General features: G+C 57.8%; 2 protein-coding genes across 2 annotated transcripts in view; both read left to right on the top strand.

The window, feature by feature from the left end:
• CFAP77 (cilia and flagella associated protein 77) overlaps positions 1-4,756 on the top strand; it is a 121,839-nt gene extending 117,083 nt beyond the window's left edge. The window contains exon 6 of the mRNA XM_044264220.1: positions 3,915-4,756. Coding sequence (XP_044120155.1) covers positions 3,915-4,037 — 123 coding nt within the window. The 3' untranslated portion in view covers positions 4,038-4,756. The remainder of the gene's footprint in view (positions 1-3,914) is intronic.
• A 9,332-nt stretch (positions 4,757-14,088) lies between these two features.
• BARHL1 (BarH like homeobox 1) lies at positions 14,089-20,496 on the top strand. The gene is made up of 3 exons (XM_044264219.1): positions 14,089-14,554; positions 18,422-18,644; positions 20,202-20,496. Exons 1-3 carry the CDS (start codon positions 14,089-14,091, stop codon positions 20,494-20,496), a joined length of 984 nt encoding a protein of 327 aa, XP_044120154.1.
• The last annotated feature ends 2,927 nt before the right edge of the window (positions 20,497-23,423 follow it).

The raw sequence follows: 23,423 nt of genomic DNA, 5'->3' as shown, positions 1-23,423 counted from the left end.
GTCCCCACGTGTGCCGCACGGCGGAGGCACCCGGTCCCTGTCTGGGCAATGCTGTTTAGATGCTGCCCATCCGGACAGGTGCAGGGCCTTGGCCGACGGGGGTAGAGCTGTGCCCGCCCACTCCGCTCCCGGGGCTGCTGGCAGGCCGGCCGTTCGCCTCTTATTTACCTGCGTGGACCCTAGAGCGACTCAGCTCCATTGAGCAGAGCTGCCTCCTGCCAACGCCGTCACAATTCCTAGCTCCAGGCGGAGGCAGACCGCGGATGGCTTAATTTAGAAGCGTCTCCGAAGGAATTCCTTGCTTCGAAGCTCTTCATCCTGGGGCTCCAGGGGTCCGTGGGGTCGTGACCACACACGGCTTGAGGCCTGACTTGTAATTAGACTCCTCATCTCTGGCTGAGTTGCTATTTTAGGAGGGGAGTGTGTCTGCGGGATAGGAGCCACAACGTTCCCAGCGGTGACTCACTGGATTCGTTTCACGAGCGTTTATTAGGAGAGCCGAGTCTCTCGGTGAAACCTGGGGCAGTCCCACAGCTCTGGGTTCTCTGTGCGACCGGAGGGAGCGACTTAACCTTTCTGGGCCTCTATTTCCCCATCTATAAAATGGAGACAACGTCTGGACAGTCTGGGGCTTGTGTAAAATCCGTGCGCTGCGGCTGGCACAGCTGAAGGGTCCAGAGGGGCACCCTGCTTCCTGGCATTCTGAGAGCTGGCCTTCCCCTCTCCAGGGACTCCTGGCTTCTGCTGGGGAATTTGGGGATTTCAAGAGATCCAGCTTCCCTTCTTTCTAAAGACCCCTCCCGCGCTGGGTGCAAGGTTTTTCCTGATTAGGCTTTAGAAGAGCCTATCAGACCCAGTCACACAAATCTCCTTCGGTTTTCACCTGGGACACACACACCAAGCAGCTTTGTTTAAACATGGCCCCGTGCCAGGCACTGGGGGTCCCCACACAGGACAGGTGCACACCCTGCTTTACAGGGCTCCAGGGCTGGGTACTGGCTTGAGCTCCCCTGTCTTGGATGACTTAATCCCATAAGGTTCCAGCTGGAATGCGAATTCATGACATCAGAGACCACATGTGGCATGCCTTCTGCCTCTCCCACGTCCCCCAGTGCGGCAGGTCACATAGTGTGTGCCAGAATGTGTGGTCGGCGACAGGGGTGAGCCTCCTATGTTCAGAATGTCCCTCTAGGAAACCAAAAGGAAAATGGAACTGAATGCTAAAGTACAAAACATCCCAGTCATCCTTGGAATACAGTAGGCACCGAATGCGAATTTTTTAGATGAATGGATGAGTGAATATTTCTTTCCCACTTAAGTTTCTAAGTAAAAGGGGACTGCACAAAAGAAAATTTCTCCTAGGGTTCTCTTTTGTCTGTATGCTGGTTTTCACCCGATTATCTCTAAGCTGAGCAGCTCCTTGGGGCTGGACCCTTCCGCCACCTCCTTAGGAGACGGGAGTGAGTGCTGAGCCTCCTTCCATCTAATCAACACCACGTACCACCCTCCAAGACCACCCACCAGCGGCACAGATCAACGTCACCCACCATCAACACCGCCCACCAGCAGTACCACCGTCCACCAGTACCACCATGCACCAGTACCACCGTCCACCAGTACCACCGTCCACCAGTACCACCGTCCACCAGTACCACCATGCACCAGTTCCACCGTCCACCAGTACCACCGTCCACCAGTACCACCGTCCACCAGTACCACCATGCACCAGTACCACCGTCCACCAGTACCACCATGCACCAGTACCACCGTCCACCAGTACCACCGTCCACCAGTACCACCATGCACCAGTACCACCGTCCACCAGTACCACCGTCCACCAGTACTCCCCACGGTCAACACCAAACCAACGCCACCCACCAAAAGGCAACAAGCACCACGTACCACTGATGTGTACTGAATTGCCCAGGGAATGGCTTGGAGGTTGTACTCATTTCCTGAGGCTACCATAACAAATCATCACAAACTTGGTGGTTTAAACAATAGAAATCCATTCTCTGGCAGTTCTGGAGGCCAGAAACCCCAAATCAAGATGTCAGCGGGGCTACACTCCCACCAAAGGCCCTAGGGGAAAATGCCTCCTCTCCTCTTCCAGCTACTGGTGCTCCTGGCGTTCCTGAACTGTGGCCACATCACTGGCCTCACGTGGTCCTGTCCTCTGTGTCTATGTCTTCTGTCTCCAGCATTCTTGCCAGCAGAATCAGAACCTTCTTGAATAATTCAGGATGTTCTCATCTTGAGATCCTTTAATTAATTACATTTGAAAAGGTCACATCCTCGGTTCCAGTGCTTAGGATGTGGACATATCTTTTTGGGGGGTCACCATTCAGTCCCCTACAAAGGCCAGGGGGGATATGTGGAATTAGCAGAGATGTGGGCTGCAGAGTTACGCTTCCCTGGCAGAAGCCCGGCCTCCGGGGAGCCCTGCCACTCTGCCACTCTGAATGCTACAGGAGACCCTGAACACATAGGAGTCCGGGCATCGGAATCAGCCAGGGAGCCCACGAGGTGTCTGGAGATCCTAAGTGCCAGCCTTCCTGAGCATCTCTAGCTGCCTTCTGGGAAGCACAGGTGTCAGGAAAATTGTATCACAGTGTAAAAATCAAGCCATCCTTTGCCAGAAGGGACACAAAGATACACCTTAGAAGCCTTTTGTTTGTTGGCTATTTTATTCCCGCACAAATAAGGGTCTTCTCTCTTCCCAATAACTTGTGTGCAGCCACCTGGGGACTTTTCTGAAGCTGGAGATGCAGCTGAGAACAGGATTATGGTTTGATTGACCAAAAGGAATTGAGCACAGGTGTGGAGCCCTGGGTCCAGGGAGGCATCAGGTGACTTCGGCAAGGACCCTGCCCTAAGAGGACTCAAGAGCTTTGGAATTGGGCTCTGGCCCTGCCTGGGTTAAAAGAGCCCCAGAGATCCTGATGTACATCCAAGAAATTCAAAACCTGAGGCTAGGGCTGCAGTGGCTTCCGGAAGTGCTGCCACACACAGTCAGCCCACGGGGGACTTGGACAGGGTCCACAGATCTTAAGTGGTGACCCACACCATTTTGTACGTTAGGACTTGGGGTATTTTTCCCCCCAGAGGAGAAGGTCCATGACTTTCTGCAGAGTCGCCAGAGAGTCTACCCGCCTGCGAATGAAGAACGTGGTTTATGTCCTACAGTAACGCCCGAGTCAATCCACCGCCACCTGACTTGTACGAGTTCCTGCTTCGGCAGCCCCTACCCCCTTCCACCTCAAGCGCGAGTTGAAGGGGTTGGGGGAGGCATCCAAACACGGTGTGAGCTGTGGGTGCAACAGAATTTTGTAGCAAGAATCCACAATTTAGTGTCCAGGGGTGGGGGGTGGAGGCTAAAACAGTTTCTCTGACACGGATTCCCTGTGCAGCCAGCCTTGCACAGACTGCTCTGGGCCTCAGTTTCTTCAGCTGTAAAATGGTGAACACATTCAGCTTGGGTTCCACTGGGACCTCAGGTACGCAGATGGTGAGCACATGCTCCTAGGACCTGAGGCCAGACAGCCCACAATAAGGGTCTGGCGGACCTGAAGTGGTGACCCAGATCTTGGGTTCGGGGGCCCCCGGGCGCTGTCCCAGGCCAGGTCACATCCGCTCCGCACCCGGTCTCAGGGGAGACATTACCAGGACTGACTGCCTCGCATTCTAACGGAGAAACACTCTTGGCTCTGTCCCCATGTGTCCTCCGGAAAGCTGGCATTGCCCTCGAGGCCTCCCGCTGGTCACCGCGGGGCGCTCCCTCCTCACTTCCGTCCTTCTCACCGTGACTCATGTCGCTGTCACGGCTCGAAGACGGAAGCCGGGGCCGGCCGGGAGAGCAGGGGAGCCCCGGGAAGGAGCCGCGAGCCCACTGACCTGCCCTCTCCCGTCCGCAGGTGCGTCCCCACCTCAGCACCTTCCCCACGGAGGCCGATCGCCAGAGGGCACTGAGAGCCCACCGGGACGAGCACGCGGTGCGCCAGGGGACCCTGCGGATGGGCAACTACACCCACCCCTGAAGCCTGCCAGGCCGGGCAGAAGGGCCGGAGGAACTCCCCCTTCTCCGCCCCGCTCACGTGAGACGCCCCCCCACACCCGACTTTTATGCGGGTCCTGCTTTGGCAAGGACCTCAGGTTCAGGTCTTTGATTGGTTCTTTTTGGTAAGAGTCCCCGCCCCCTTTTAGGTTAGCCGTAGCCCCAGGGACCCTCCCGCTAGGATTCCTTCTCCTGCTGGAGTCCCCCCTGCCCCTGCTCTCCGGCCCTCCTGTGGGGAAGCGAACCCAAACCCCAAACTGCTGGCAGCAGCCAGACTCCAGCCAAAGCCCCGACTCCAAGGCTCTGCCCTTTGAGTGTGAAAACCCCCCGTGTGATTCCTGCGGAGAGCCCTCACTTCATATCCCGAGCAGGAGTGTAACTGCTTTGGGGATGCCTGATGCCTCCTCGGGCCAGTTCTCTCTCTCTCCTGGGAACCCCTGACAACGACCCAGGGCCTGTCCGCCCCCCTCCACGCCAGGTGCCTGTCCATCAGGCAGGCAAAGAGGGGCTTCTCCACCCGGACGGACCTTGGGAAAGCCAACCCCGCCCGAAGGAGAGAGCTCTCTGGGCCCGTAGGTGGGCGGATGAGGCCCAGGCTGAGGAACTTTCTCAGCCACGCTCCTGAGCACTTCTCCCCTCAAGCATTCTGCACGGCCTCATCTTCTCCCCGAAAATTCCATGCTGCTCTATTTTACATTAAAATTGCTATTTGTCCTCCTCCTGCCGTCTCTTTATTTAAACCTACACCCGATGGTGTTCCAAAATGGGCGCCCTTCGAGGCGGGTTACCTTCCCGGACAGATCCCAGCCGTGTCTGCGTGAAATCAGGCCCGGCCTCCAGGTTCTAAATCCACACTGGTCTGGAGATCCCAACTGCTGACCTTGGACCCAGAGCGGCCCCCCGACCCCGCCGGGACCTCCGACGCCTCTTCCCACCGCCGCTGACCTGTCCTCTCGAGCGGCGGGTGCTCCCTCTCACCAACACGGCCGAGACAGAACGCTTGATTTTTTCCCACCAAACTTGTTTCTTCCTCCGCTTTTCCCATGTCATACGAGACGCCACCATCAACCCTGCCGCTGAAGCAAAAATCTTCATTACTCTGTTTTTGTCCTCTCTCACCTCGAATCCAGAGACAAGCCGTCAGCGTCGCTCCCAGAAGACCCCTTCCTGGCCCTCCCCTCCAAGTGCCAGCACCACGTCTCTGGAGAACTTCCCCCCTCCCCACTGCCCTCCCAACCATGCTCTCCACTGAGCCTCCGCTTAGCATTCCAGCAGCTTCTGCCGCCCTCGAAGGAAACTCCACAGTCCTCACCCAGCCCATGGCGCCCTAGGTGAGGCCGTCCCTTCTGGCTTCATCTCCCACCCCTGGTGTCGTTCTGTTCTTTGGTTACCCGCAGCCACAGCCCTCACTCCTGCCTTAGGCTTGTCGCTTGCTTGTCCCTTGCCTGGAACACCTGGGTCCCCACCCGTCACCTGCCCACCGCTTCTCGTCATTCAGATCTTAGCTCAAAAATCAAGTACCCTAACTCCAAACGCAGTCCCTGAAATAGCCACTGGTAAAATTCACGTCAACTTGTTTTAGCCTCGACAGAATAATGATGCCTGCTTTACTGCCTGTCTCTCTTCTAGCTGGGAGGTTGCACGGGATCAGGGACCTGAGATCCCAAGGGCCCGGCATATGTAAGCACCAGCAGTAACTGTGGATGGACCCCCTACAGGCCGAGGCCGAGGCCTGGAGAGTACCTAAGCCCGTCAGGGGCTTACAGGGCTGGTTGGATTCCTTGATCAGCCGTCCACCCCCATCCCGACACAGGCGTGCCTTCCAACGCCACACAAGCTAACACCCCTCAGACACCAACCTACTCCCGGGACTGGAGATCTTCCTTACACCACGGGAGCCACAGGGAAACCAGCACCCCCACTGGTTTTGGCTAAAGCCACCCTGAAGCCTTCTGACCCGCAGGGAGCAGGGAGCCTGGTATGGGAGCACAGGAGAGCCCGAAGGGCCTGGCCACTGAGCTGGCAGCCATCCCGTGTGGTCAAGAGCATGAAGCCTGCCCTCATCAGCAATTTCTGTGTGCTCCTTCGCGAGTGTCTTAGCCTCTCTGGGCCTCACCTGTGACACCGGGCACGGTACAGGACATCTCCTCAAGCTAAATTAGACCACGATTACAGTCGAGAACGTGTACACCAGGATTAGCACAGGGGCTGGCACTTTGAAGCAACAGATTAATGGGAATTATTGTCTTCTTATTAATAAAGTACACCGAAAGGGGGCAACCAAAATCCTGGGAACAATTCCGGGATGAGGGTGTGCTTTTAGGAGCAAAACCTGGGGCACCTGGGTGACTCAGGTGGTGAAGCGTCTGCCTTTGGCTCAGGTCATGATCTCAGGGTTGAGGTACCGAGTCCGTCTCTGGTTCTCTGATCAGCAGGGAGCCTGCTTCTCCCTCTGCCTCTGCCCCTTCCCCCTTAAAGACGAACAATACAGGAATGGAAGCGTTTGTGTCCAGGTGCCTCAAGAAAGTAAAGATATTTTGAATTTAACCCACTTTTTTGCTCTTAAGTCCCCCCCAAAAAGGGGAGGGGGCACACCAGGACGCCGAATTTCCTGAGGGACCGGAAGTTATGCACAGAAGGGTGGGCAATCTTGCTGGGACACGAGGCCCCTGAGTGGCCCCACTGCGTCTGTTTTTTCAAGGACCTGGGCCAAGGGGTCAATCCAGAGTGGGACGGAAATAGCTACGGGGTATGTCTTTGGCTGACATGAGCCTGTCGTGCTCCAGCTTGCGTGAGACCTGCTGGGACTGGGGCAGATTCCCCAGGGAGCGGCACCCTCTGCCTTGGCCTGCAGATCCCAGCTTCTGGGTGCTCCCCCACCCACCGGCGTGCCTGTGCGGCTCGGACCAAGAGTACCTCAGCTCCTTGTCCTACAGCGCCACCCTCTGGCAAGTCTGAGTCAGAGGCTGCCGAAGTTCCTGGTCCCTCCCTCCCCGCAGTCCGGCTCCCCAGCCTGGTCCTTCCCTCTTCATTAATTATTCATATCCGCACAAAGCCCGGGGTCGGATTCCGGTCGATTCCATCTTCTTGGGTGTCCAGTTACATCAGACCAAACACTTGTGCTCACTAGCACTGACCCTGACTGGGGATCCCCCGACCGAGGGTCCCCCCAGCACAACTGGGGGGCTCTGCCTGCCCTTCAAAGACCCAGGGTAGAGTCCCTGCAGGTTCTAGCCAGGGGGGCCTTGGGAACCGCTGGTTACCTCCCTCTACCACCCCCGCCCTCACTTCACAGGTGGAAAATCAGCAAGACCCACGCGGTCCAGAACCTGCTCCCAAAACTACTTCTCCAAGGTGGGTGGGAACGGGGAGCGCGTGGCTGTGCATCCGAAGCCGTCCTAGTCAACCACCATGAATGCCACGCAAGGACAGCCATCAGCAGAGATACTGCCGTGTGTTCCTGGTTTTGTTCCTCTCCCTGCTGGTTGGCATTTTCCGTCCTGGTTGAGTTTCTTGGCAATATCCCATCAGAGATTTCACCAAAGAGGCCCATGTGCGCTGCCTTCCACCAGCCACAGGGAAGCAGCTGGACCCTCACCTGGTCAGCCTGAAATTTCTCGAAGTGCCCTGTGAGGTTCATGCTGCAGAGCCCTTGGTGGCCGGGGGTGGGGGCGGGGGGGTGCTCAGGCGTAGGTGTGAGACTGCCTTCTGCCACCCAAGACAGGGCTGCAGAGTGACGTAGCCACCAGACGAGGACTGGGACGGACCTCCTGGGAGGTAGATGTGGCTTTCCGTTCCTGCTCAACCCCCACGGACTTGGGTCCACCTCCAGGCTTTTTAAAGATTTGACAGAGAGAGGTCACAAGTAGGCAGAGAGAGAGGAGGGAGCAGGCTTCCTGCTGAGCAGAGATCATGACCTGAGCTGAAGGCAGAGGCTTAACCCACTGAGCCACCCAGGCGCCCCAACTTCCAGGTTTTTAAACCTGAGCCCAAACCTCATCCTCATTCATTCTTTCCCCTTCTCTCCCCTCCCCTCCCCTCCGCTCCCCTCCCCTCTCCCTCTTCTTCTCCCTTCTCCTCCTTCGCTCTGTCTCTCTTCTCTGTCTCTCGCACTGACCTAACCGGGTGATTGTTTCTGGGCCAGAAGAACAGAGACTCCGGAGTCTGAGGGTCGTGCGGGATCCTTATCGGGGTTGGCAGCAGGAAGCCAACAGAGATTCCTCCTTCTGCCTGGCAGGGCGTTGCTAGAAGCTGAAGAGGAAGCCTGCTGGGAGGCTGCATCTTCTAAATCCAGGCCTTGGGTTTGGGCCTGGGATCAGGAGAGAGATGGTTTGGCTTTTTGGTTCGCCTATCCCTGGGCTTCAAGCAGTGGTGGCTTAGAAATCACAGCTTTAGGGGGCGAGAGAAGGCACATCTCCATGGTAGCGAGCGGACCAGAGGCTCACATGCCCAGGCGGGTCTCAGGGAAGCCAGACAGGTCTGTTTCCAATCAAGTATCTTCTCTTGCTTTTGGCTTTTTGGGCCCAAGCAGTCTTTCTGCTGCATTTCTTTTTACCTGGGAAATGCTCTGATGTTTGAAATCATCATTAAAAGAAAAAACATAAAAACTAGGTTGGCTTTGTACATAGGCTCCCAGAACTGAATGCAGGTACACTTTAAACTTGAATCCACAAATGAGAAATTATCTGCAAAAGGGAGTTTAGATGAATGGGCACCACTGTCCTTCTTGGATTCGTGAGGTAGGTCCTTTCTGTCACAATCCCCCGTGGCCTGGCCAGCGTCTAGCATGGTGCACCGCCAGAGTGCATACTCAGCAGGAAAAAAGGAAGGAGGCAGGGAAGGGAGGGGGAAGTGGGTGGGAAGGAGGGGAGGAAAATTATGAATATGCTCTCTTTCTGGTTTCAGGAGCTCCATGGGGTTTTGAGCTAAACTAACACAAACAGTTGAGAACAGCATGACCTTGAGGCCTACAAAGTGTCCAAATCCTTGTCCAACCCATCTGTTTGCAGAGCAGAGAGATATTAGCATCCAGGCCTGGCCTCTGTCATCCAAGTCCCCTGCCCACCCCACATTAAAAACAGGTTTTAGCGGGAAGGCCCTGGGCCAAGGCCGGGGAGCTGACCTCTGCTGCGGGGGCTGGCGAGGCAAGGTAACTGGCCAGAGAAAAAAGCTTTGGCTGTTGTTAGCGGTAGTTGTACCATGAACTACATAATCACTCCGCTCTGGGATCTGAGCCCAGTGCAGAGTCCTCACGAAGACCAGGTAAAGGGGCAACATTATCCTCATCTTACAGCTGAAAAAACCACAGGCTCAGAAAGGGTTTCCTCAAGGCCACAGAGCAGGGCTGGGACCACAGTGAAACAGAGAATCAGCATTTCTAGGGCTACCCCAAACTCGGGAACCTAGACAATACTTCAAAGCAATATTGTTTTAATCAAAATTTTAAAATCCCTGATGGGCAGAATAGTGAAGTTTCAGTAAAGATGTCTCACCGGCCTCCCCTAGGTCCCAGCTTGGACTCCGGAACCAGGATTCTGCTTCTTCAAGTCTAGCCAGTTCTGCAGTCCACAACCCCAACCAGCTGCTCTGGCCACAGTGTGCGGCCCCCGGTCCCAGTTCCTCAGAACCTTGAATGGCATTCCAGTTACAATTCTCCGTGAGCAGAGAAGACCTGAGGGTCATTCTCAGAAAGCTTTGGGCACATCTCCCCTGCGCGGCTCTGCTTGTTGAGACAGGCAAAGAAAACGGGCCGGAACACCCTTCCCTCCATGCTTGGGGCCTGGTGGCATTCGGGGGAGGGGGAGGTGAGGCTGGGAAGAACCATGACCCAGCCAGAGGCCCAGAGACTCCCAGGCCCATTCTGGGGGCAAAGCCAAACCCAAGCCAAGAGCCTCGGGGTGGGCGCAAGAGGACGTGTGGTCTCCTTCAACACCATCTCCGTCACCAGCTATGGGCCTCTGCCACCCACGGCCCTCACTACAAACCTTCTGACGTTTAACATCTTTGCACCAGAAGGAGAGCTGGGGTCCAGGCCAGAGACGTGGCCTGTCTAGAGTAAGGTCAGAGCTAGAGCCCAGGTCTTCTGAAGACTTGTCCATGCAGCTGCCCTTCCTGTCCCTGGAGAAGAGTGACAGCTCCTCCTCTGTGGCTGTCTCTTTGTGAGTGAGTGAGCAGTTTGGGACCTTCCAGGCCTCTGGGTCCACGGAGAGGCTGAAGTTGTGTGTGTGTGTGTGTGTGTGTGTGTGTGTGTTTAAAGCAGCCTCAAAGGTCTGGGGAGGCCTAAGGACAGGAATTTGAAGCTCTAAGTTCCAGGAGGAAGTGGGAGGCTGGGGAGGAGGGTTTGGAGTCCAGAAGAGGGAGCCTGGGCGCTGGAGAGGCAGGTCCAACACTTGGGTTAAGACTGAGTAGCCCTTGGAGCCTGGTCTGGCCCCTGGGAGCCTGACACTCATTCACTTTGTTTTCCTTGAGGCCCCAAAGCCCCTCCAGCAGGCCCACTTCCTCCTTGGGGAGGGGAAAGAGGTCTGCCTCCTGCTGTGTAAATGGTGCGCTCTCAGAGGTTCGGTCACTTGCTGTGGTTCACACCCAGCTTTGCTGGACCTCAAAGCCCTTATATCCTTCCAGGACTGACCAGGCTCCTTTCTCAAGGGGTCGGGTGGATCACCCCCTGCCCCAGGAACCCCTGGATGCTTAGTCCAAGGCCACTTCTCAGGCACCTTCCCAGCTAAACAAGAGCCCAGGTGAGCACACACACATTCAGGCTGTGGACAGGCTGAGGTGTAAGAAGCAGCCAGATGATGGAGAAAAGGGAAAGGAGGAGGTCTGCTGGCAGAGCTGGAAACACCCAGACGGGAATAAAACGAGGTTAATGAGACACTGAATCTCAGAGAAATTTCCAAATGAAATAAATTGCATAGCATGTTCTATGTGAGAATAGACCATGACCATTCAATACCAATGATAGTACCCTAACGACTTGTTAAATATTCCTGGGCTCTAAGGAGTGCTGAGAAGCCAGGGCTGCATGAAGTTTGGATTCATGCTGTTCTTTTCAACTATAAAAGATCCGTTCTTCCACACACACTCCACACGCCCCGCTGCAGTTCTGATCATCGCCAGGTGCAGGGCTCAGGGCTCAGCGCTAGCGGCAGCTTTGCTTTCGCTAGGTCCGGGATCCAAACCCCAGCCTAAGACCGAGAGGCCAAAAGAGGTCTGCCCAGGGTAGGTGCTGCTCAAGACCCACTTGTGGGCAAGAGCAGGACAATGACTTTCTCATGACCTGGCGGATCCTGGCGCTGGGGGCATCCCCATTGTTAAGAGACCCAGGATGGGGGATCTTGTTGACTAAGTTGGGACGTGTAGGGATCCGGTGGAGGTGGGGTTCTCCAAAGATGCAGCACGAGGTGAGGCGGGAAGGAGCAAGGGTAGAGCGATAGAGCGGAGAGGAGGAAAAGCCTCCAGAGGCGCCCAGAGCAGGAGAAACCAGGCCCGAGCTGGGGCTGGCCCTGGGAAGGGCCAGGGCAGCCTGCGGTCCTTGTGATTTATGTCCCCCTCCCCAACCACCCAACGAAAATTTAACAACCCACCCGCCGATCAGTCCCAGGAGGCACCCACTGCAACCTCGGCCGAGCTGGGGCAGGGGCCTGTCTGCTCACGGCCCCTCAGCGCCCGCCCTCCTGCCTCCCCGACAGCTTGCAGCCGAGCAGGGCCCGCGGTCCCCGGGGAGGCGCCCGTCCTCGCTCCCAGCCCGGCCGGCGGCGAGACCGCTTCCAATCTGCCGGCGGGCACAGGGGGAGAGCGCGGGGAGCCAGGCGTGAGGCCACCACCAACCTCACCGGAGGAAGAAGAAAGTTTCTGCTCGCCGGGTCGTGTGGGGCTTCTATGGGGCCAGGTCTTGGGTTTGGGGGGATGGTTCTGCTGTGGTCTGGGACGCTGAGCCGGACGTGGGGCCCAGGTAGTTCTCTGGGAGCCTTTGGGGAAGGGACGACGGGGTGCTTGAGGCTCGCGGGGCCTGCCTGCAGCCGCGCCGGCTCGTTCGGCTCTCTCCGCCCTTGACCACCGACCAGGGTTGTGATCCCTGGGGCTGTGCCAGGAGGATCCTGGCCAAGGATGCGCTTCAGATCTGCCGCCGCTCTGGGCCCCAACACTGAAGGCTAACCCCGAAAGGTGCAGAACTAGAGCACCGTGGTTCGGGGAGTGGGGAGGGTGAGGCAGCGCATTATTCACAATGAAAACGCTGTGTTTCCAGAGCTGCCTTGAAAACACATCCCCCGGCGAGCTCCAGCTCCTCGCCGAGTAAGAAGCTAAGCTAAGCCAGCCGTTTGCAGACGTCTATACTCGCATACGGAAGCTCTTTCACATCCCTGTTTGGAAGTACAAAGACACCCAGTGCCTGGGACAGGCGCCACAGCAGGGGCGATCGGCTGGATAGGAGGTCCCGTCTTCTTTGTCCTGTGTGCTGCTTCCCTGGGGCCACACAGATTTCCCGGGGTCCTCAATGTCCCAGACATGATCTTCCCACTTTCTCCACCCCCGCCCCACAACGAAGCCATCGGTCTGGCCCTATTTCGGGCCCACACCAGGCTTTCCCAAGCCCCTGCTAGGCCTGCAGGGTCCAAAGAGGGCAGAGAGAAGGCTGCAAATGTCCTACATGGGAAACATCTAAAGCCCAACGAAAATGCCCCAAAACAATGTCGCTTAAACTAACATCTCTTCCCCACACCAGGTCAGGGCTTCACACACACACACACACACACACACACACACACATACACACACACTCTTTCTCTGCTAGTCTGAGTCCCTTTCTCTCGCAGGAGGGAAAAAAACGATGGAGGTGGGGGTTGGGGGAAGTGAAGAAAGGATTTCTGACAGCCCCGAGGATGAGTAATTTGAATAACTGTGGAAGAGGTTAGGGAAAACTTTAAAAACCTCCCAACCCGACCCACCGGCAGTGGCAGGCAGCGGCAGCCGGCTCCGGACCCCTCCCGGCTAGCCTGTGCCCCCCTCGGCTAATCACCCTCATTAGGAGCCTCATCACCGGCCTAATGAAAGCAAACCGTGTGGAAATCGCCGGTAAACAGTTGGGTCTGTGGTGTAATTAATTCAGTGTCTCTTTTAATCAAACTGAAAGGGAATCGGGCAGCGGCTTGCGGAACCGTGACATCACCCCCAAAATCGGCCGGAGCCAATCAGCGTCATCACTCCGGGGACACGTGGGCGAGTCCCCTTTAAAAAAAACACACACACACACAACACAACGAAAAAAAAAAAAAGAAACAAAAAAAAAACCCAGCCCCAAAGTAAAAGTGACACAAGTTCATTTTTTAAGGGAAGGGGGGGAGGCGAAGGCGCGCGCGGAGGAGGCGCTGAGAGCAGAACCTCGGAGCCGGAGGCGCTGTCCTCGGTGCTGACGGGCCCCTGGAGCGGTGGGAGCGCGGCGACAGGACCTCCCTGGCCAGGTGGAGCGTCATGCGCCGCGGGCCGCCGCCGCCGCCGCCGCCGCTATCCGCGGTGCTGACGCCGCCAGGTGCGCTCCGTTCCGCCGACTGGTAGCGCGGCTCCGGCCCGCTGCTATCCGCGGTACTGACCCCGCTGTCCTCAGCGGCTGCTAGCCTGGAGGAAGCGTGCGGTTTGGGGTTTTTTTTTTTTTTTTTAAAAGCCGTTCTTTATTTAGATTCCAACATCCTCGCATCTCTTCTGTGCCAAACGGGCGCCCAGGCCGTCCATCTCCCCCTTTGCTCTCCCCAACTTGGCGCACCCTCCCTCCCATTCCTCCCTGACACTCCCACCACCCCCCCTCGGCTCGGCAGCTCGGCGCGATGCTGCAGAAGACGCGCTGAGCCCTTTTGGATCTAATGCGCAGAGGAGGTTGGCCCAGAGCTCCCCGGCTCCCCCAAGGCTGAACTCCGTCCAAGGTGCCCGCAGGCTCCCTGCCCGCCTTCCCCATGCCAGCCCGCAGCTAGGGGCAGGGGCAGCGGCGGCTGGGGTTGGGGGTGGGTGGGGAGCTTTTGGGGAGGACAGGTCGCAGCTTGGCTATGGAAGGCTCCAATGGCTTTGGGATCGACTCCATTCTCTCCCACCGTGCGGGCAGCCCCGCCCTTCCCAAGGGGGACCCCTTGCTTGGGGACTGCCGCTCGCCCCTGGAGCTGAGTCCGCGCTCGGAGAGCAGCAGCGACTGCTCTTCACCAGCCTCACCAGGAAGGGACTGTCTGGAGACGGGCACCCCGAGGCCTGGCGGGGCATCAGGCCCAGGTTTGGACTCCCACCTGCAGCCTGGGCAGCTCTCGGCCCCAGCCCAGTCGCGCACCGTGACCTCCTCCTTTCTGATCAGGGACATCCTTGCCGACTGCAAACCACTAGCGGCCTGTGCACCCTACTCTAGCAGCGGGCAGTCGGCCGCCCCTGAGCCTGGGGGCCGTCTTGTGGCCAAGGCTGGGGAGGACTTTAGAGACAAGCTGGACAAAAGTGGCAGTAACGCCTCGTCGGACTCCGAGTATAAAGGTAAGAAAACAGGAGGAGAAAACTTGGGGGGGCATGCTACATTTCTAAGAACTGCTATATTTCTTAAAGCATATAGGAATATCTACATGCTCACTCGGAGTTCCCCCGGGGCCCAGGCTGAACCTTTTGGTCTTGTCTGAACCTTTCAGCTGGCCCCGTGGCTATGCCTTGAGCAGCAGAGCGCAGTGGAGAAAGTGCAGGAGGGACACTGTGTGCTCCAGGAAAGATTCCCCAAAATGCACCAAGCAAACTTTCTAAACTTCACCTGGGACCACTTTCCCAGCAGCACTGGTGGGCAGGAGCAGGTTCCTATCTGGCTAGAGTTTCTCTGGGAAAAGATCTTGCAGAAGCAATAGAAGGTCCAGAGGGTTCTGCTTGAACGCCTTTTTATAAGGGTGAAAACCTAGCAGGATATTTCAGATGGAGCCTTAAGAACAGTCAGAATTTTCCCCTTTAATCTGAACTTGTAGGCGGGAAGAGGAACTGAGCTTTCCCTCCCGTTGGGCCCAGTGTGACCTGGGCCCTGGGAATCATTAAAAAGAAAGGCTCACTTCAAAGTAGAAAGATCAGCCAGGCAGCTGACCGGGAGCAGGTTCAGAGGTCTGGGTCAGAGAGGGGAGGACCCTGCACCCACCCACCGTTCTCACTGAATTTGATTTCAAGTGCATCGAGCAGCCAACTTCAGCTTGTGTGTGGGACCCGAAACTCGCAAGTGACCGGCCCGCTTCCCCATTATTAGAATTGCTGCCCCTTCGTTTGCCTTTCCACCACCGGGAGTTTTTTGTTGTTGTTGTCCTCTTGACCAGGAAGACCAGATTAGGATTAAGAGGAAAGGGGGAAGGAAAGAAGAAAAGAGGCCCTAATTTTCTTTCTCACCCCCAGCCACTACCTCGACTTTAGCCAGAGGCGCAAAATTCTTTCTAAGAAAGAAGTTAGGAGGCAGGATGGGACGGAGTCTCGGGATATTGAGGGAGTAAAGCCCTGTGTCCCCGTCCAGCAGAAAACTGGGGCTGGCAGAGGCTGCTCAGAGCTCTTTCAGTTTTGCAATTAATTTCAGGAACCCTTTTCATGAGACAAAACTTCCTTAATAAAGGCAACCTTTTTATTGTCTTGGGAGCCCTGTGCCTTCTCCCCTTATTTGCGCTAAGCCTTTGCAAGAATTTAGGGAACGTTCCTTTAACACTCTCCTCCCAACCAAGAATTCATTCGTGGACAGGCCCTGACCACAAACCGAAACCCCTTTGGGGCCCCACTCCTCATCCCACTGCCCTCTGCTTGCCCACACAAGCTGCCAGAGAGTGTCTTTGAGCCGGTTAAGCCGAGAAGCCAGGAAGGAGGTCTGGAGGCATGTGGCCCAGCGACCCCTGCCCCTCCCCCTGGGACCCGTTTAGAGAGGCAAAGAAGGCTTGCCCTGGAGAAAGACAGGTGCTGGGGGCGGGGGCGGGGGTAGGCAATGTCTATCTGTATTTATAAGATAGCGGTTTAATATTAATAATTCTCAGCAACATCCCAGCTTTATGGTTAGAGTAAGGGGCGAGCGTCTCCCACACCGCATGCCAACAGCTGGGGCTGGTGGACATGGAAGATAGTTTGGCTCTTGTGTCCTTTCATTTCTTTGCCCGTAGGTGGGATTTTGAGGCACGATTTCGTTTAAGATAATTGGAATATCAATTTTCCTCTCCTGTCCCTGATGATATCTGATCAGGGAGGTGATGAGGGCCGGCTGTCCACGTATCACTTAAATAGGTTTGGAGCAGAGGGTGTGAAGTTCTCCCCCACCCCCATCCCTAGGAACCGCTGCCTTTGCACTTACAAAGCTCCAAGGTGGAAGAGAGAACGGAAACATCCACCGCTGAGACAATGTCAGGAGTGTTTCTCCAATGTGGAAGCGAGTTTTTCAGGGCTTGAATTAGGAAGGCTTGTTGAGACAGAGACACACGGAGCAAGCCAGAGAGAGAGCCAGCGGGGGTGGGCGTCAGAGCTATTCAAATCCCCATCCACCTTCCATGCTAAGAATAATTTCTTCCAAGGAGGGTACAGAGGGAAGGCCGGCCAGCCCCACCCGGAGTTTTTGGCATCAAAGGCTCCTCAAGGGTCACACTGAAAGAAACTGAAACCAGGCTTTGACGTAAGGCCGTCTGCCGCTGGGTCCTGCTTGCTAGAGCCGATGTGCGCGGAGAAATAAATCGGATGGAGAAATTGAGCCAGCACTTTGCTCAGAGTAGGCTGGGTCAGTGGGCCCGGGGACTCTGGGACACTGAGATGTGGCCTCCAGACCAGAGTCTGGTGGTCTGGAGCCCACTGGGCTGAGACTGTCCAGGAGGCTGAGGCTGAGCGGCACCAGCCTGTGTCAAAGAGGGATTAGAGAAACGCTCGAGAACCCAACCCGTTCTTCCTGACCCACAAACTCACTCCCCCACCTCAGCCCTAAGAAGCTGGGGATTTCCGAAGTCAGTACCAGCAGCTCCCTCAAAAAGTCAGATTTCCACGATATTAAGTTTGAGGTTTGAATAACTGTTTTCTCACACTCGTTTCAATTTCTGCCTTTGGGCGCAGACACAACCCAGATTTTGCCTAACGCTCCTCCTGAGGTGGCCGTACCCCAGCGTGGCCCCGGCTCAGAGAGGGCAGGGAGAGAGCCTCGCGCACCAGCCTGCTGGAGACGGGAGGAGGGTCTCCGTCTGCCTCCACGCGCCGGGGCCGGGGCCCTCCCGGCCGAGAACCTCTGCCTTTCTGGTCGAAAAGTCTCACTCCCTAGTGGCTCAATTAACCGGATTATTGTTTCCTACAGAGAGAAATCAACTTGCATTCAGCTGAACCCTGTCACTGCACACGCCAGGCACAATGAAACTCACCATGAAGGAAAATAGAGGAAAAAGAGGGGGAAAGCCCCAGCTGGCGCAGCCAACTTTGGGGACATGGTCTTGTGGGTTAGATCATCACTTTAGGGAGGGAAGGAAGGAGATCATGGAGCTTGTACTATCAAGTGTGCGTTTTCGGAGCAGTCGGCGCTGAACGAAGGCGTCTGGGGGAAAAAAAGAAACGGCCCCCTGTCGGGTCCGTTCTTGGGCCTCAGGAGCGGGGCCCCTGCCGGGGTGTCGCGACCCTGGGGCGCGTATTGACAAGGAAACACGGGCCACCGCGACGCGCACAGCCGAGGGGCAAACGCGCCGGGTATTTCTCCGAGAGCTTCGCGCTCCCGGCTCGGGCGCCCGGCGCTCCGCCCTCCGGCCCGCGGTCTGTAGGTAGCTCAGGGACCGCGGAGGCCGGCGCTACGACGTCGCATCTCACAAGGCCAGTGACTGGCTTCTCGGGACACTGATTCGCTGCGGGGCGAAGAGGTTTTTGTCTCTCCACGCGGGTTTTTCTCCCCACATGCCGGCCCTCAGCTTCCTCCTTTCCGGGTCCGCAGGCGGCCAGGAAATCGGGGCGCGGATGCGGAGCACAGACCCCCACCCCTGAAGCGCGCACCCACCCCCGCTGGAACCCCCTCCCTCCCCCCCTGCGTCTCCGCCTGGCCGCTCGGCTCAGGGCTCTGGGACGGTTACTCCGTTCATCCCTCCAGGGAGCGCGGCGGAGAGCGAGCGGGTCGGGTCCTCTCGCTTTGGGTCATTTGTCCCCAGAGGTGTCAATCCTCCTCCTCCGTCAGGGCTCACGCCCTGGTCTGGGGCGGGTGGGGGGCGGGGAGCCGGGGAGTCTGCCTTTGAGCCACTTGGTCGCGGCCCCACGCGCTTGAGTGCGGTGGGGCCACGGCCGTCGGGAGCGGCGTTTACACCAGCGGAGCAAACCGGCGGCCAGCTGGGGCGGGGAGGGAGCCGGCGGGCGGGAGGCGAGGCCGGGCCCTGACGCACCGCTGTGTCTCCACAGTGAAGGAGGAAGGCGACCGCGAGATCTCCAGCTCCCGGGACAGCCCCCCGGTGCGCCTGAAGAAGCCCCGCAAGGCGCGCACGGCCTTCACGGACCATCAGCTGGCGCAGCTGGAGCGCAGCTTCGAGCGGCAGAAGTACCTGAGCGTGCAGGACCGCATGGAGCTGGCCGCCTCGCTCAACCTCACGGACACGCAGGTCAAGACCTGGTACCAGAACCGGAGGTGAGGCCTGTCTGCGGGGTGGTGGCAGGCAGAGGGCCCCCTCCTTTCCTAACTGCCCCTCCCTGGGACCCACAAACCTTGGCCTGACCCAGAGGGGACCCCTGCACTTTCCCTATTCTGTAAAGTGAGAAGACTCAGGCCCTGCGGGGCAGAGGCCTTGCTCAAAGTCCACAGTGAGGGACAGCGACAGGACTGGACTTGTCTCCAGCGCCCAGTCATCCCCCTCCAGGACAGGAGGACGGACAGACTCAGGAGCCTGCCCCTACCTCAGCCAGGATCCTACCCTCCCCACCGGGACCAGCCTTAGCCCCTGCTGGGGTCGCTGAGCTCTCCAGAAAGGGTGCCAGGCCAGGGGAGGGGTGGTGCTCTCAGTATCCAGAAAGTCTTGTGTGTGTGTGTGGGGGGTGGGCATGAAGGGGCAGCCCTGATGTGTGTGTGTTGGGGGGCTCTCTGAGCTCTCTGGGGGCTCCCTCAGCCTTTACAGTCCGGACTGGAGGAAGAAACAGACCCAGCTCCGGCTCCTTGGGGAGAGCGTGATTAGGAAACTGGCAGTGGGCACTGGTCTAGAAGCTGGTGCTTCCTAATCTCCCTCCCTACACCATCACAGGATGAAATCACTCACACCCATCCACAGACACCCCCTAAACACACTGACACAGCTCACACACACCCACACTCACTTGCACACTCAGTGTGAGCTGGAATGGTGCTTTCCATAAACACGCCTCAGAACACGTCTCCCCATTAATAATAAATACCGATTACTGCTTGGGGCATCAATAATTAAGGCCCGTTACAGTAATTACACAATTATGATGATGATGAATAATTCAGGGAGAGAAACGCGGTTGGTGTGGCTGTGCCCGCCTCAGTGGGACCAGGGCAGGCTGGCCCAGCCTCACTGGCCAGGCGCACCCAAGGGTCCCAGCTGAAGCGTAGCCTCGACTTCCTTGCCTCCTCCAGTCCCAGGCCAACACTCGGCTGGTTGTTGGGGTTCAGGCAGCCCGCAGGGCTCCTCCCGTGCCGGGGAGCTGGGTGCTGAGGCCAGCGGGTGTGGTGGAGAGGGTGTGAGGCTAGGACTCATACTCTCCAGTTGCCCAGTGGGGCATCTGCCCGGATGCCCAGCATCATCGTGGGGGGGGGTTGAGTTCCTAAATCCTCCCAGGGGGCACATACATAGGGGGGAGGAGCCCCAACACCCAGCTCCGAGTGCCTCCTGTGATCTCCCAAGTGTGGTCAGGTGAGAACCCATCTTTGGGGTCAGACGGCCTGGCTTAGAGCCTGGGCTCTTCCTCTTTGGACACCATCTGGAAAACTGGCCAAGGCCTCAGTTTTCTGATCTGTAAAACAGAGATAACAGGCACGAAGGCTGGCGGATGACAGGAGCCGATGCATGTGACAGCTGAGCACGGTGCCTGGCACCCCGTTATTTATGAACAAATCCGTGGGTCCCTCTTGGCCTCGCTGAAGACGCTCTGGGCCAAGCACTCGTGAGCGGCAGGGGTCTTTGGGCGCCACAGCCCTGACCCCGCCGTCCGCGTTTATTTCGGTCCCCAGGACTAAATGGAAGCGACAGACGGCAGTCGGGTTGGAGTTGTTGGCGGAGGCAGGCAATTACTCAGCGCTCCAGCGGATGTTCCCGTCGCCTTATTTCTACCCGCAGAGTCTAGTTTCCAACCTGGATCCCGGCGCCGCACTGTATCTGTACCGCGGGCCCAGCGCGCCGCCGCCGGCCCTGCAGAGACCTCTGGTGCCCCGCATCCTCATCCACGGACTCCAGGGCGCCAGCGAGCCGCCCCCGCCGCTGCCCCCGCTGGCCGGCGTCCTCCCGCGCGCCGCGCAGCCTCGGTGAAGCGCCCGCCCGCCTCCCTGGGGCTCCGCGTGGGCCCCTTCCGCCTGCCCTTCGCGGGGCGCGGGGTTTCAACGCCCCTTCCCCGGGGCCCCCTGGCCGGCCCTCCCTGGACTCCCAGCCAGTGTCCCCCGAAGGGCCCTGTGCCAAGACTACTGAGGCCCGGACCCAGACTGAGTCTCCCTAACAACCCCCGCGGGCTCCGTCCCGGCCACGCTGTCAAGGAGCCACTCCCACCCGCCGGTGTACATACCCACCCCCCCACGGCTCCCCAAGGCGCCCCGCCCTGCACCTTCTTGGGAGGAGGTGGCAGGCGACCCCCACGCTGCACTCTTTCCCGCTCCCCCTTCATGCTGCAGCTGTACACCCGCCCTCTCCCCGCACCCCAACGGGCGGAGGGGAGTGTGGAGCCCTCCTCCTGGGCGGCGGCAGAGCTGTACATAAGGTGTGCAAAGTGTATATGAAGTTATTTATTCGTGACCCATGAGCCCGTGACCGTGTCCGTGAATCAGTGAGTCTGTGGCCTGTGCCCTCTTCCCTCCCAGGTGAGGCAGGAAGGGGTCGGGCTTGTCCACCACCCCGACCCCCAGCCTCCTGTCCGGCGGCAGGCAGGCCCTTGGGTTCTCTCTCTTTTTTAAATGTCGAAATAAACTTCTTACAAATGACCATGCGCCTGTCCGCGCTCAGCCCTTCTTTCCCGCCCCTCCTTAAGATTCATTTTCCCCTCCTGGGACGCGGCCTCCTTCCATCCCCAACAGGAAATATTTTTGTCCCCCTCTCTTCCTTGGCGCTGTGGTCAGGGGGCCCACTGGCCTCGCTGGGGTCCACGGGCAGGGGCCTCCCCTCCCTGGCCTCAGTCTTCCTGTCTCTACAGTGAGGCGAGCCTACTGCTCTCCCCACCGCCCCCCTTCCCTCTCCATCTGGTTCCTTGCGGCTCCCAGCCGGTCCCGGGGGCCGGAGCGGGGGTCAGCGCCTGGGCTCGATCGGCGGCGGGCCGGGCTGCGGTGCCCTCGCTGAGCCGGCTCATCTGGCCGCAACAAGGGCGCCGGCAGCTGGTGACCGGCCCGCCGGGCGCGGGGCCGACAGATGGGCTCCGAGGCTACTCCCCCCGCCAGCCCCCTCCGCCCCGCGCTCCGGCCGAGATCGGGCTCCGGCCGCTCTCGAACGCCAAGGCGGCTCAGGCCCCGCGCCGCCAGGACCCGACGAGCCTTCGCTGGGATCCTGATGCTGCATGGGTAACCCCCCAACCCCGCATCTTCTCACTTCTCCCCTTGACCCTGGGAGCACGTAGATGAGACCCAGAAGGGAGCCAAATCCCCGCGTCAGCCCCATGCCCCAGCCTGCGGCTCCAGGATCTCAGGGGAGGGGGGTTTAAGGCTCCAGCCAGACTCGAGGCCTCCAGTTCATGTTCAAAGGGCCAAGGTCACCTCCTGAGGACGGTGGCTCTCAGGGGAAGTGGGCGCAGGTGCTTCCCTCCCACACACCACCTGCAGCTCGGACTCTCAGGACAGAAGACAGGCTCAGGGCCCGGAAGTTTTGGGGCCCTGCAAGCAGGGCCCCCTCCAGTTTTGTGGCAGGATTGCTGTGGGAGAGGGCTGCCTCCTGGGGGAGGCGTAGAGGGCATGCTTAAACTACCCTCCCCAAACGGACCCTGCTACTGTTTCCTCCCCCCTCCCCACCTCTTTTCTTTCCCGGGACGGTGAGGGTATTATTCTAATTTTGTAAAATGCACAGCAGCTAATTAAGTCAAGGAGCCTCTCGGCTTTCGAGTTCTTTTGCATGTGAATGGGGGTTGGTAAATCCCCAGCTCTGGCTGCGGTGGGGGGCGAGGGGAGACTGTCCCCAACTCAGGGTTAATGAAGTGGGAAAGGAGTCGCTCATAGCCTCCTGCAAACAAAACCCCCCACGCAACAAACCCAGCCGAAATCCTACATGGATTGACTTAAGCCCAGGGGATAAGTGCTTTAAATTAATCTCATTGAATAAGAATGAGACCAAACAAAACTCTTTAAAATCATATTAAAAATCTATCAAAGGACAACTTGCACTGGTGTGCTTTTCATTTTGTGAAAGTGAAGGAGGTAGACCAGAGCAACCACCCCTCCGTTTACACAGCGGCAGTGTAAACCGCAGACACATTCTCAACTATGTAATTGTCCTTGTACCTCAGAGGCGATTTCATATCTTACATTAATGAAGAACAAGGCTTCCCTACAAGTTTATAATTACAATATTTTAAATTGTCCTGCACTTCCCATCTGTAATAATAACTTCACAACCTCTGCGACGAGGTGGGCGTCTGCTCTCATCCACTCGGAAGACTAAATTGGCTTCCCTGTTCCCAACCCTGAGGCTGGGTGTGGACTCTTTTCAAAATACAAAGAAAGAATGAATGCAAGCCCCCCCACCCAGTGAGCCGAACAATGGCAGAGGCCCCCAGGAGGCGTCTTCTCCGCTCCCCAACCGGTCCACCCCGCTCGCTTAGGAACCTAGGCTCCGCGGGGTCGGAGCAGTGAAGTTTAAAGGAAGTTTATGTTCCCCTGTGAGCCTCGTTACTAGGGCTCTGGAAATTTCTGAGGAGCCCAGCTGACTCGAAGGGTGTCCCACTGCCCCCACAGGCAGGCCTTGCTCGGAGCTCCTCTCTTGGCGGGAGCGGATTAAGACACAAGGTGAGATGGTCACACAGGCAATTTAACAAGACCCGCGAAGCGCCCTGTCCAAGCAGGGCCACTTTTCCAGTAGAAAAAGCTTTAAATTCCCGCGTCATGGAGGCGATGCGTGGACTCACATGGCTTTCCCTGACTTCGTGCTGAGGGCCCGCAGTGGTGACTAGAGAGGTCCCTAGCAGTGTGGGATGCACCTGCCTCGAGGGGCTCTCACTAACTCCCTCTTCCCTAAATCTCACCTCCCTTCACTATAGGAAAGGGAAA

This window comes from Neovison vison, chromosome 9 (genome assembly GCF_020171115.1).
Source record: "Neovison vison isolate M4711 chromosome 9, ASM_NN_V1, whole genome shotgun sequence".
In the NCBI taxonomy this organism is placed as follows: Eukaryota; Metazoa; Chordata; class Mammalia; order Carnivora; family Mustelidae; genus Neogale; species Neogale vison.
The sequence above is the reverse complement of the archived record's forward strand: the minus strand, read 5'-3'. Positions and strand labels throughout refer to the sequence as shown.

Bases quoted from the DNA above. Each gene is read 5' to 3' on its own strand.
- BARHL1 (XM_044264219.1), top strand. From the start codon at position 14,089: ATGGAAGGCTCCAATGGCTTTGGGATCGACTCCATTCTCTCCCACCGT. The intron at 14,555-18,421 runs GTAAGAAAACAG...GTGTCTCCACAG, and splicing joins GTCGGACTCCGAGTATAAAG to TGAAGGAGGAAGGCGACCGC. The intron at 18,645-20,201 runs GTGAGGCCTGTC...TTCGGTCCCCAG, and splicing joins ACCTGGTACCAGAACCGGAG to GACTAAATGGAAGCGACAGA.